The 14,846-nt window shown below is 39.6% G+C and overlaps 1 protein-coding gene across 1 annotated transcript in view; it reads right to left on the reverse strand.

Annotated features, from left to right (window-relative positions):
* Nucleotides 1-8,436, reverse strand: part of LOC101857758 (tubulin polyglutamylase TTLL11) — a gene marked incomplete in the record, with an annotated part of 37,980 nt that extends 29,544 nt beyond the window's left edge. Inside the window, 1 exon segment of the mRNA XM_005089554.3 lies at nucleotides 8,281-8,436. Within this exon segment, the coding sequence (XP_005089611.2) occupies nucleotides 8,281-8,436 (156 nt within the window).
* Between the last annotated feature and the right edge of the window lie 6,410 nt (nucleotides 8,437-14,846).

The raw sequence follows: 14,846 nt of genomic DNA on the forward strand, positions 1-14,846 counted from the left end.
GTAGGTAGGTAGGTAGGTAGGTAGGTAGGTAGGTAGGTAGGTAGGTAGGTAGGTATATGGGCAATTCTCCTGAAAACTAGAACTTTTCGTAACACGGGCATCAAATTTTAGAATTCAACCAAATTGCTTGAAAATATACTCAGTACACATGTCTAGTTTTGATCCCCACAAGGCTGAAGCTAAAGCTTGTTTGGTTTCTTTGAAAACGGAAGTGAAGTTTAGACTAGTGCGCTACGATCTTAAACGTTACAGGACACAACAATACCGCTCAAAACAGGAAATATAATAGAGCGAAAGAAAAATTAATTGGGCAAGCACAATGTCCTTTGTATTCATTGTTTGTTCACAACAAATTTCAAAACATTTCTTAAAGAAGAAAATGCTTATCAAACAATTATAATGTCTTTAACGTTGTCGGGCAAGAGTTATTTTTCAAAAAGATAACTATACTTTTATTTACAAAAATACTAATAAAAGTAGAGCTTTTAACAAGTATTGCTATAAAACAGGAAATGTAATGGTGTAGTTTCAGCAAGTATGATCAAAATCGATAAGTGTTTTTTGGCAGCAACAATAGCTAAATGTAGCAATCTTGAACGTTACAGGACAAAAGTTGAAAAAAAAGTGTGCAGAAAAAAGGACAATTTGTTTCTTAAAAATAATATGACTACTGAGGACTAAAATATATATTGAAATACTTCTTTGATGTTATCTGTTATGTTTTTAGAAAAAAAAGATATCAACTTATTGACTCATTGAACATTTTATAGAGACTTAAAATTTACTGGACAAGAATGTTGTGGCTGTAAAGTGAAACAAGAAATCCAAACTGAACTGAAATTAATTTTCCTAACAGTAGAAGCTGCAGCAGTAGCAGAAGCAGTAGTAGTAGTAATAGTAGTAGTAGCAGCAGCAGCAGCAGCAAAAACTGAAGTATCAGAACCAAATGCCAAAAAAGGTATTGACATCGCCTTCATTATCGCTACTAACATTGTCAAAATACATCGTTATTCATGGCAGCAAACAGTCTTCTATCTTTCTGTGATTTCTTGTGACATTATGATGATGTTCACTTCCCACGGCATGATGATCATGTTGAAAGATCATTTGAGACCACAACGATTGTGTGAGTCTTGTAGCATCCCATCTGGCACACTTTGGATGAATAGTTCATTGTCCGTAGCTCGAACAGGAAGGTTGAAGCTAATTCATCACAGTATGGACCTCTACTTCCCTAACAGCTCTTTATGATTTCAAGAACACGCAAAATTGCCATTGAGCATGAAACAAGTGGATGGAATGTTTACTAGCTGCTGTTCAAAGTCCAACTGCACTCAGCAAGGATGAGGAATGTCAATATGTCCTTTTGCTGCTTTGCTGGGAAAGATTATTCTGACGTACATTTTCCAAAGTTTGCTTTCGAGCTGCTTTGACTTTTGGAAAGACTTTCACAACTCTGCGAACATCTTGTTTGCAGGATGTGGGTGTCTGTATGACACTTCCTCGAATGTATGGACCTTTTTTCTTCTTCTCTGCGTCTTCATCCTTTCCCTTTTTTAAATGGTATCTTTCTCTAGCCTTAGCATTGGCTGCCCTTTCCTTTTGACTTTACCAGGATGCTGTTACCTCTCTTGTGTAGCTTTTCCATTTCTTTCTTTAGTATCACTTGCCCAACAAACCTACCTGTTGCAATTTTGCTAGTGGTAGTGGTAGCCAATGTGAGGTTTTTCCTTATTGTTTATCCTACATTTTTTAACTTGTTCGACGGTCTTTGCCCTGTGATTTGCCACCTTCTTTTCCCAGTCGAACGTCTTCAGCTCTTTACGATTGCACATCGACGTTACCCTTTGTTTTCTTTAATCTGTCGTGGTATTCCTTAGTTGGCTCAGTGTTAAACTTTGTTGTAATAACTCTGTGTGTTTCTTTTCAGAATATCAGTACTTGAAAGCAATGCATTCAGAGATCTCTTGCACAGAGCACGCACCTATAGTCCTGTAAAGTTGGAAAGAGAATGTGGGAGCGAGAGGGGCGGATGAGAAAATTGTACCAATCAGTTTTGTCACTGAATTAAAAGAGATTAACCCGTGCTATACTTGGTCGAAAATAAGATTATGCTGCATTACTGTTTTACTAAAGTAAATAGCAACAGAAAAAGTAGTCAGAAATTTTGTTTTGGAATGAATATGAATAAAGGGAATATAAACTTAAAACGATGTCATTCATCACTTATGTGGTCTTGCTTGTCTTATCGTAGTCCAAGACGATAAAGTCAGCTACTACGTCCTAAATATTATTGGGACAACACTTGTTAACAAAACTTTGGTCAAAATGATGTGCTACATTCTATGGTTTGCGTAACCATTAAGACCAATGTAAAAACTTACTTTCCTCTTCTTAAAGCCAATATTAACTTTTGATGAAAACTAAGGGAAAAGCTACACTGTGGACAAAGCGAAGCAGCACGGGCAGGGCAATCAAAATAAAACCAAAGAGAAAGACGGACGTTACCAGCCATACCAAGAACGGCACGAAGCGAGGAGATGCCAGGAGAAATTTCGGCCGATGTACAATCGCTTTCATTGCTTGAAATGCACATGCGTGCACACGAGCACATTATTGACAGCATGCTTGACACTAGTAGATCTACATAATTTCAGTGGTGATAACAAGAAAGGAAAACGAGGCGAGTTAGTGAAAACTGTTTTTCAGAACAAATTGAAAAATAAAAGCAAAGCACACAATGCAGTTACTTTTATTCAAAGAAACACATTGTAAAATTGGCCTCATTTCAATTAATTTTTTTACCATTATCTACCTGTCCACCGGTTCTCTATAACATTCCCTTCTTAACACTTCACAAAACAGAAAAAGCCCTTTTTGCTGATGACCTGGTCCTTTGGCACACTGGAAACTCGACAACAATAAGCAGACGAAGACTACAAGATGATCTAAATTCCCTAGGAACCTATCGCCGTTTATGGAAGATGAAAGTAAATTGTGAAAAAACTGTCTACTCTGTTTTTACGAGAAGCTATAACCTTGCAAATGCAGAAATCCCTATCAAAATAGATGGTACCAACTTGAAAAAGGAGAATAACCCAGTGTATCTTGGAGTACAACTTGACAGCAAGCTCAACCTGAAACAACACACCAACAACCTTAGGAAGAAGGCTATGAAGAGACTTAATCTCATCAAACGACTTGCCAGTACCAACTGGGGATCAGACAAGAACACCTTGAGAGGCCTCTATTTGGGATATACCAGAGATGTTTTTGATTATAACCTTGTTCTACAAAACATTTGCAGTAAAACTTCAAAGAACTCAATGGACACCATCCAAAACCAAGCTCTTCGTCTTATCTCTGGCGGAATGAGATCCTCACCCACTGCGGCCTGTGAAATCCACACAAATATTGAGCCATTAGAAACTCGAAGAAAACGGGCAGCTTTAGAAATATATGAAAGATCTAAAAGGCTAGAAAATAACCACCCTAATAGAGTCCTTGTTGACAAGTGGAAACCTAATCAAAGACTAAAAAATACAAAATCTGTACTTGACACTGTTCTCAATCTCCAAGAAAAACATCACCTCCCTGAAAGACGAGAACCTCTGGAAAGAGTTCCCTCAACTCTCCCACCACAACTCACCATAGCAAAGCCAGAAATTAGGAAAACACTTTTGGACAAGAGCAATAAAAACACATATCCTGTAGCACTAAAACATTCTGCCCTTGAAACAATTGATTCCTATCCACCAACATGGATCCACTCATACACTGATGGATCTGCCTTTAAGGCAACAATCAACGCTGGATATGGGTCAGTGATCAACTTGCCCAGTGGGGGGAAAAAAGAAGTCTTCAATTCCAGCGGGTCCTTCTGCTCCAATTTCATTGCCGAACAACAGGCTATCACCAACACAGCAAACTACATCAACTACTTGTTTGACACTAACTCACTTGCTACCACAGACATCGTTATATTTACAGACAGCCTTTCAACACTAGAGACACTTGAGAGTGGGACTGATGTGAACAAAGATATATTGCATTTGATTTGGAGTCTACATAACTTGATAAGTAGGCACCAAGGCAGAGTAGTCCTACAATGGATTCCTGCCCACACTGGGATACCGGGAAATGAAAGAGCTGATGCTCTGGCAAAGAAAGGAGCTAGTCTCCCTCAGCCTGAAATTCCTACGAATTACACCACCTGCTGCCAAATGATCAAATCAAACCTCAAGGAAGAGTGGATGAATGATTGGGCCACAGGTACGACAGGAAGGAGGATGTATGGCCACATGAATAAACCACTGGTCAAAGATCCAATCAATGAGTTGAGGAGGGGAGATCAATCCATAATCTTCCAACTTAGAACACAACATGTACCCCTCAACCAACATCTCAACCGAATTGGAGTAAAGCAGTCTGCTGCCTGCCCACTATGTGACTACCCCTCAGAGACAGTGGAACATCATCTGTTTTTCTGTAGAAAACTAACTGATTACAGGGGATGTTTTCTTCCCAAGCTACCCCACACATCTAATTGCCTCTACTCCTCAAGACAACAATTAGAACAAACATGCAACTAATACCGAATGGCATCATGCAGAAGAGTTAACGCTCAGATGCTACTGGATCGCTAACAACAACAACAACACTCGCCCCATCTGTCTCTTATTCTTTCTTTCTCATTCCTCGAGATATGATGTATGAAGTTAGTAGTCCTTCAGGTGAGTTTAACCATGAACATTTCATGCAGATAGAAAAAGGAATCACGACTCATTCAAACTGAATCTACCCATTTGCTTTTGTCGTCTGGTAAATTTCTCTTCAAGTGGTGAATTTCACCAAACTAATGACGGATTTAAGTAATCGGGTTCGCCTACTCCTTTCTTTCTCTTTTTTCTTTGTAGTTACCTCGTCGATCAGGAGAAACGCCCCCGGGGGGTCATTTCTCGTTCATGCACAGTAGAATTGTAAATAGGCTGATTCCTGTCACTCTCATAACTGTGCCTGATCTACAACAGGAAACTGCTGCTTTTTCTTTCCTAATCCTTACTATTGTCATTTCCTCTACTTCTTTTATATGTGTGTCACACTCTTGGGACCTGCTATTTCCGGGGTGCCTTGATAGTCGAAGCAGACTTTATGCTGTTTAAGCTAGAGAGGTGAGCAGAGTAAGTCTGATTCCCTGTAAAGACTTCTCTGTTGGCGCTCATATGACCTTATGCAGTTGCGAGCGCTGTAAAACCCTCTACTTTAAAAAAAAGAAAAAAGAAAGAAACGGCGCCAATATTTTTATGTTCTTTTTCAACTGAAACTAAAATTGACATGGAAAATCCCATGCAACGTCGCATCGCTTGCATCGGCCTCTTTGCCTTGTTCCCGGGGTTTACGCTTCGTTTTGCAACACCAAGCCTACAGTATGACATTACCCAAGATATACTTCGTATTTCCTTGACAGAGTCTATCTGCTCGATCTAAAATATTATTATATACGAAACACCAAGCAAAGCAGCCGTATCCTTATATTTGTAATGTTTCAGACAACGATAACAAGTTGTTAACTTCAATTGCCTCAACTGCCAACCCCAAAGCTAGAAATATGTGGCATCAACGCATGAAAGCCTTAAAATATAATTCTTAAAGTAGCTATTCATTTCATAAAGATGAAACACAAAGGCCAAGACTTAGTCTAAATCATTCGTTTGTCCAATTTCCGTTTCGAAACAACAAACACTATGAAAACCAACAATCCTTGTTTTGGCATGGGTCCAAACTCATCCGTTTCCTTGAGGGACTCTTAGATTGCATCAATGAATCACACATTTTGCAGTCATATAACAAAGAAAGCAAATTTTAAGGCAATTCAAGGCTTAATCATTACTTACATCTTAATCGTTACACGGCTAAAATTGCGTGACGAAGTCATTCATATTCACTTTCTATAGACACCGTTGTCTTGCCGGGGAATAGATGAAAGCCAAGTTGATTGGAAGTCAGTGCACTTGACATAAAAAACGCACTAAAATTTCGAGCAACTTCCGGAGGAAGTAAACACGCCGATCTTAATCGTTACAACGTGACAAAAATTCACAGACGCAACTATTTACAGCCAAAAACTCGTAATCGCTTTATTAATTTTGTTCTTGGTTGATGAAATGAGTAAAGTGATCGTATTTCTAATTCTAAAGTGAAAAATTACACTTTTTAAAAGATCGATTGGACTGAAGATAGGCTTACTGTTTTTTTACCATTTTACGGACGAGACCTGTAGCGTTTAAGACCGAATTTTATGTCCTTTGTATGAAGAAATGGGCTCTTATAAGCATATATTTGTCGGTTACCCTGAAAGTTCTACTTCAGATCAGTATTAAACCCTTAATTACGAAAATGAGATGCAGATAATTCTTAGAGAAATCTCAGGATGAAAACTGTCTCTAGTGAATGTTACGTTTTCAAGCCTAAAAAATGCTGAGTTAAAAAAAAGCCCCATACTGTTTCAGCATATCGTTTTATTGGATATGTTCTGCCTGGTCAAGGTTCGGCAACCTTTTCACCACCGGCTTAGCTCATCTTAACTATGATTTGAAATACATATAGCTTTTTATGGTGTGTGTAGTAAAGGGTAAGTGCAAGTTCAAGTTTTCAGGAGAATTACCCATATATGTATGTATGTATGTATGTATGTATGTATGTATGTATGTATGTATGTATGTATGTGTGTGTGTGTGAGTGTGTATGTGTGTGTATGTGTGTGTATATGTGTGTTTGTGTGTGTGTGAGTGTGTGTGTGTGTTTATGTGTGCGTGCTTGTCCTGGTGTGTGTATGCATGCATGTATGTACGTATGTACGTATTAAGATTATTGTACACATTATTGTGTACAAGTATGGTAATATGTAAGCCCGAAAGTACGCATGCATGCAGGTATACGTGCGTACATGCGTGCGTGCATGTAGCTATCCGCCCATGCATGCGCATGGCCACGTGTTTCTATGCATTTCATTGTGTGTGACATGGGAAAAGAGAAAAGTGAGGGGAAAAAAGGAATAGGAGACGAGATATCTGAAAATATACAATTATTAATCATTGAACATAATAAAGTGATGGCAATTAATATCATTGTATAGAGTCTTCATTTTTAACATCTCACCCCCTCCAGCCCCCTTTAACCCTCAAGGATCTTACCCTCTTTTTCCGAAGAGCAGGACAGTCGAAAATACATAAATCATGACTTTAGAAAAAAAGTATAAACTTATGAAACATTCCTAACGCATACTGTAACCTGAGACTGAAGCCAGCGCATGATTATTTAATCAGTGAGCATACAAACTTTACACATGTGTTTCAGTTAGATCTGTGGCTACACACAAATACGATTTTGTTTACTGTGTACGCTTCTTTATATTTTGATCTAACCACGCACTTTAAGACAACATAATATTGAAAAGGAACCTAGGCCTCAAGTACTTTGCTCACGCATGGTCTCTCGTGATGCAGTATACGCTGAAAACGTGCTCGATTGCTGCTTTTTTATGACTTTTTATTTTTTGTTCTTAGTAAGCAAATAAGTAGAAACAGAAGCGATTAAATCATGATCAAATAGCATTACACCTGATTTTCACACAAATTTGAAAACGAATACATTTGACGATCAGACCGTATGCGCCATGGTTTGGAGTTGAAGTGAAAGTGGCCAAAATTGAATGTAGGAAGGTAGAGAAACAATGGCTTTAAACATTCGCAAGCGCATTTCAGACCCAAAAAAACAAGAGCAGAAATAAGTAATTGAATGTCCTAAAAAGAATAATACTATATTGATAAACATTTAGAAAGGGTCAAAGAGACCCGTCTCCCGAATTTTGTTTAGCGATTTAGAAATGCCCAACAAGTTCGCTAAACCATTCACAGATAAAGTCCAAAATCTAAGATATGACCTTGATAGCTGTGAAACCTGTGATAATTTTGATGTCTATAATAGGATTATTCTCGATAAGTTTGAGCCTGTACCTAAAGAATACATTAAATCAAAACTTAGTTCTAAAATCCCCTCTCAAGTTTTGCGAGTTCTCTGTTGTCTTCTTGCATTGGCGAACTAATTCCATTTATTACCAAATTAATAAATTATTCTATGGTGTGTGGATCAGTACCAGATTCGTTTAGAATTGTTCTTGTTAAAGCCTTGCCCCCCCAAAAATGAGCGCTTTATAAGTATCATTATATTCTATTTATTATTAAACCCTTCATCTTTGACATAACAGAGCAAAGCACTTACTTGTTTCCATCTCATATAAGGCATCATTATCTTCAAAATGTCGATGTTATCATCACAGTAGGTGGTATCAATGGTTACGGGCTTGGCTCCATCGGTCTGCTCCAACTCTTCCAGGCTGGGAGGACTTCCATTTGACACATCCATTTCCTCAGACATTTTCCACTACAAAGACTCCTAAGATTCAGAAAAGTACAGTTGGAAAAATACGTAACTTCTCGAGAAAACAACGTGAAAGCGGAGAAAAGTTCTGCTAAGAAAAGTAGTTCTATGACAGGTTTAGATAATACTAATAGATCTATGCTATGTTTCTTTTCCCTAAACCGGAGCCAAATCGTCAGAAGTTAGGCGAGAGACGGCACAGCAAATAACAGTACTGGTGCTGGGTTTCAAACCTGTCGCGCTAGTGTGGCTCCGGTATAACATCTCTTTCTCTCTCTCTCTCTCTCTCTCTCTCTCTCTCTCTCTCTCTCTCTCTCTCTGCCTCGTTCCCCCTCTCTCTCTCTCTGTCTCGTTCCCTCTCTCTCTCTCTCTCTCTCTCTTCTCTCTCGCCAAGGTCAATACCTTTTTAGGCTATTTTTCATGCAAATGTTTTACGGTTGTGCTTTTTTCGGGGGGGGGTTTAGTTTGGGTTTTTTTAAAAACTCGGTAACAAACTGCTTATGTTCGCTCTCCTGTAACGAGGTGACCCAATCACTATCAGAGCGGAACGAAAACGTTCTGTCGGTGCAGTAATGTTATTATCCTTATAATATGTATTCTAAAAGCTGTATTGCATTATATATTTCCACACTGTTTCAGTTGTGTTTGGTGGAATTTCTCCTGCTTTGTTTGCTTTTGTGTGTTTGTTTTGTCCTGTGTCCGGGGGGGGGGGGGGTTCTCTTTAAATGATTTTCTTTTTTTTGTGGGAGAGGGAATATAGGGATGCGCGTGTTCTTTTACCTAGTTACTTAGTGAAAACTCTTTAACCAGTCGGTTTGGATGTTACCTAAAAAAGAAAAATATCCTTTAATATTCAGGGGATAGCGCAAAACTGTTTCTCAACTTCAGACGGAAGAAAATAACAAGGGACAGATACACATGCGCACAATACATATATGTGAGGCAGTGTGGTGAAATCAGGCACTCATCGAAATAATGAAAGTAAAGAAACTTTTCCGCTGGTTCGGCAATTTTTATCGAAATTGTGTTTTTTAGCTCAACGCTTTCCATGTCCATTTAAGAATCCATTTCAGTGTGAATTATATTGTAAACCGCTGATAAAAGGCAAAAAAAAAGAAGCAAAATATCAGTTTCCACGGATTCTGAGGCTTTGTAAATAACAATACTTTGGCGGCCATTTTCTCACAAATTTTCTCTCTGAAACCAGGCGACCCCACCTCATTTAGTCGCAAATATCTCAACATGTACTCAAGATAAATGGGTAATTTTTTCATCGAAAGCAAGGCAAATGAACAAATTTAAGGTGATGCCAATAACTCCACATGCCAAAAAAAATGACGAGCGCCTGTTTCCACCGCTTAGTGACACATATTATATCTAAGCTTTTTTTTTTCAAACACTTCCAAAGAAAGTTAACATTTTTCATTTAGTGAAAGGCTCTTTCTCGATGCCTGCAGAAGGCCAGGGTTTTATTCCTGAGAGAGGAAAGGCATTCTGTTCAGTATCTCGGTCTTTCTGCCCAGATGCTAAGATGCAGTATTTCACGACTACGTCCAGGTTTGCCCTTACAGACCCGATCAAACCCAAGCAATGAGCGTGTCATCATTAGCTCTACTCACCAAGCGCTTTTTTTTGTTGCTTGTTTGTTTGTAGGGGTTTTACCGCGCTCCCAACTGTATGTGTAAGGTCATAAAATGAACACGCATGACACTTTAAACATTTTCAGTTGCTTGGTAATTTTGAATTTTGCCCGGGTAGCGGCTGAAGCCTACTCTAGCACACGTGACCTCCGAGTTTTTTTCGCCCTTGTCCGTGAAGGCTAGGTGTTAGATCTTACCTACCATAATATCAGGTGTGTGGCTGAAAGACAGCAGTAAGAAGGAGCCAAGGAGCAGCAGTAGAAAAGATGCAGAAAGAATCAGGAGCCCAGAGGGGGCAAAGGAGGCGAGGGGGCGGTGGTGGCAGAAATAGGAGGCGAAAGCAGACGACAGAACATTGTTAGAGAGCAGAAAAGGATATGAAAGGAGAAAAATGTTTAAGAAGAAAATTGTTCTTCGCTATCCGGATTCGACCCCGGGACCATTGAATGAGAGGCGAACACCGTAACCTCTAGACCAAGAGAGCTCCTTTAAGCGCTTTTAAAAGAAAACACAAAAGCTCTCGAAATGTCCCTGCCTTTGTTTAAAGACTGAGAGCCGTAGAGACAAATCCTTGTTTTGATCAACAACTGCGTATTGAATAACCAATAAAAATGGCTACACTGTCTGATATGATTTGTGAAATAACACGCTTCAGTAGCTGTTGTTAAACAAGGAAGTTTTGTTGACACTAATTGGGGTTCAAACTTGTCTGTCAGCCCCGCGCGTGGTTTCATTGGCTGTGACTTTATACCTGTATCTCTTTTAAATTGTGTATGTATGTATGTATGTTTGTATGTATGTATGTATGTATGTATGTATGTATGTATGTATGTATGTATGTATGTTGTTGTTGTTGTTGTTATATTCTATGTTTATTGCATAACACATTATTGATGGTGCCAGGCGAGACAGACTTAATCCACTCAAGCCATTTTTTAAAGAGAAAATAAACAGAGGAAGAAAAAGTAAAAAAGAAAACGAACAGCTTAACGAAACGCGAAGTTTTGTCTGTGTGATCGGGGGATACGAAGTACCGTAACAGGAAACCCCGGGACTCGGTCCGTCGGCGCTCAGCATTATTGTTATGTTGTTATTCAGGTGCGCTGTTGTTCTGTTCTTATTATGATTATTGTTAGGGGGCTGTTATGGTGATCTTTTCATGTTATTATCGCGTTACTGTTGTGTTCTATTGTTCTGTTTTTATTATATATTGTTAGGGTGCCGAGATGATGATCTTATCATGTTATTGTCTTTTTGCTATTGTGTTTTATTGTTCTGTTGTTATTATAATATTATTTTTAGGGTGCTGTTTTTTTGGTGATTTTACCATGTTATTATCTTGTTGCTGTGTCTCTTTATTATGTTGCTTTCGTGTTTTTGTTATGGTCTTGTTATCTTGTTTATACAACCCCGCGTTCGTGTGTCTTATGTGTGTGTGTGTGTGTATGTGTGTGTGTATGTGTGTGTGTGTGTGTGTGTGTGTGTGTGTGTGTGTGTGTGTGTGTGAGTATATGTGAATATGTACGTGTAGATCTATGTCTGTGTGTGTGTGTGTGTCTGTGTGTGTGTGTGTGTGTGTGTGTGTGTGTGTGTGTGTGTGTGTGTGTGTGTGTGTGTGTGATGCAGAGCACGTTTCATTTCATAAGTTGCGTTTGAGAAAAAAATCAACCATATTTCGGAAGGCGTTTTTATTTGAGTTGTTTTTCTTCTAGGATACCAATTTTCCAACCTCATAGTTATCTTCTTTATTTTTAAATATTTTTTTTCAACAAACAAAATAACTCCTATGAGTTTGTTGCAGTACTTCCAGGTCTTAAGGTTTCAATTTTAAAGTAAATCCATTCAAAAGAGAAACGAATTGAAATTGGGCATAAATCCAAGATGGTAGCCATATCTGGAGTGTTAAATGTTATTCTTGCATTTTCCTCCCTCGATTCAAATATGATGTACGCCAAACCGCAAGTCTCTACTCGCATAGATAACGATTTTCGCACTCGGATGTAGACCAACTTCCCCCCTCCCCTTCCCCACCTCTAAATGACTATATGATTCCCTTCCTAAAAACTGTCCTCATTTAACGCGTAATACTTATACTCGTTGATCCTGCTTTTCTAAAATAAGTTTCTAGAACAGAACCTTTACTCCTACTCCATGACTGCAAGATACGCCTTGCCCTAGACACATGTGGAGTATCCTTTGTCCAAAAATGTAGATCTACATACAGCCACAGGTGTTATTGGAGACATTTGCCTGGTATGGTGGTGGAATCAGGCGCTGGTAAAAACAAATGATTAAATAATGAAATTGGGGAAATCGACATTTCCCCGCCCGTTTGGCAATTTTTATCGATCTCTGTCTCTGTTTGTCTGTCTGTCTGTCTGTCTGTCTGTCTGTCTGTCTGTCTGTCTGTCCGTCAGTCAGTCTGTCTGTCTGTATGTCTGTCTGTCTGTCTGTCTGTCTGTCTGTCTGTCTCTCTCTCTCTCTCTCTCGCTTTTTCCCTCTCTCCTCCTCTCTCCCTCTCTGTCTCTTACTCCCTCTCTCTCACTCTTGCTCTCTCTGTCTCTCTCTCTCTCCCAGTTTCTCTCCCGCTCTCTCTCTGCTCTCTCTCTCTCGCTCTCCCTTTCTCTCTCTCTTGCTCTCTCTCTCTCTCTCTCTCTCTCTCTCTCTCTCTCTCTCTCTCTCTCTCTCTCTCTCTCTCTCTCTCTCGTGGCGTCGGTAGCCTAGTGGTTAGGCTACCAGACTCGTGATCGTAAAGTTGCGGTTTCGGGGTTCGAGAGTCCTAAGGGAAAGGCATTTTACTTGAAATTTCCACTTGGCTCGGTCCTTTCTGAGATGGACGTTAAACCTGAAGGTCCCGCCTCTTCCAAATAACCTAAAAGTGTTGATAGAGGCCTTAAACCAATACCATTTCACCATTTCTCCCTCCGCCCAGCCCGTCCCCCCCTCTCTCTCTCTCTCTCTCTCTCTCTCTCTCTCTCTCCCACTCTCTCGCCCGCGCGCGCGCTCGACTGAATCACGTTGATCAGACGTGAAAAAAAGGCCAGTCTACAGTTTCCATGGACATTCAAGCTTTGGCAGTCCCCAAACTTCGGCGGCCACTTCTCGTGAAATATTCCTCTGATACCAGGCTATTCTCACCACCTTCAATCGCAGATGTCTTGACATCTATGCAATGAAGATTGGCTTTTCTGTCATCAAAACCAAGACAAATAAACAAGCTTTAGTATGATACCAATATATTATAACCCTTTATGCCCAGTTATTGATGAGCACCTGATTTCACCATGTCCTGACAGATTTTATTGCACCGGGAAAAAATGAGTAGATCGTCTCAACATGTGGGCGGAGATAGAGAAACTTCGATTCTTTCTGTAACCGTAAGCCACAAACAAATCGAAGTCTGAGGAACGTCATATAACAAGGCAACCTCCCTTCCCTACCCTCTCCCCCACCCTCTCCCCCACCCTCACCCTCACCCTTTCCCCTCCCAGACACTATTAGTCACTGGTGTGGGTTCAACAAACAACAAATAAAAAGTTATAAAACGGTTGGTGCAGTCATTTCAATAACGTTAGCTTGCTTCCGGCTTTGAAAATCCCGCGTCTTGCTTAAACTTGCTTTGTAACCTAAGAAGACCGGGTATTGATTCACAATAATATGTCTATCGATTTTTGGCTTTTCGGAGAAAGATTTTCTGTCGTCGAACTTTGTGTAACAAGCTCAACAAAAACACAAGCAGGATAATACCCCTCCACATTGTCATGTAGCCAATCCATATCATTGCACCGAGTGAGCTTCACTGGAAACGAGAAAAAGAGTACTGAAAAGTTACATCGAGCCAATCCTATTATACGGGTGCGAAGCATGAACAGTCAATAAACAGCTGGAAAGAACAATTGTGGCGACAGAGTTGTGGTTCAAACGACGCATGCTACGTATCCCATGGACAGCTTAAAAAACAAATGAAGATGTCTTGGTTAAAGCAAATTGTAGAAGACAGCTTTTGCCGAATATAAGAAAACGACAGGCAAATTTCTTCGGACACACAATGCGGAAAAAAGCATTGGAGAATATTGTAACATCAGGCAAATTTGATGGAAAGAGAGGCAGAGGCAGACAGATGGAAAAGATACTGGACAAGATGACAACATGGCTAGGAGCAGCAAGAACAACAGACACCATTGCTGCAACGCAAGACAGAGTGCAGTGGAGGTTCATGATCGCCCACGCAAGTCGGCAAGGCACCGGATGATGATGATGATGAGTTTTACTTGTGGCGTCGGTGACCTAGTGGTTAGGTTCTCGGACTCACAAACGTAAGGTCGGGGGTTTGAACGCCGTCAAGATCCCGACGGTGTGTCTGTGGAAAAAGCGTTTTGTTTTAAACGAATTTTTCTCACTTCTTCCAGGTGGAAATGGGTACTCGGCTTTTACAGCGAAAGATCACGTCAATTTGTTAGCGTTAGGGGGGGGGGGGGGGGGGATACGCCCGCAATGCATCACATCATTACACAATAAATGCTATAATAATAATAATAATAATAATAATAATAATAATAATAATAATAATAATAATAATAATAATAATAATAATAATATTTAGGCCTTTTATAAATTATTATTACTACTATTATTACTATTATTGCTACTGTTACTATTACTTTTCTTTTTCTTCATATTACTACTACTACTACTACTACTACTACTACTACTACTACTACTACTACTACTACTACTACTACTACTACTACTACTACTACTACTACT

Source organism: Aplysia californica, unplaced genomic scaffold (assembly GCF_000002075.1).
Source record: "Aplysia californica isolate F4 #8 unplaced genomic scaffold, AplCal3.0 scaffold00006, whole genome shotgun sequence".
Taxonomy (NCBI): domain Eukaryota; kingdom Metazoa; phylum Mollusca; class Gastropoda; order Aplysiida; family Aplysiidae; genus Aplysia; species Aplysia californica.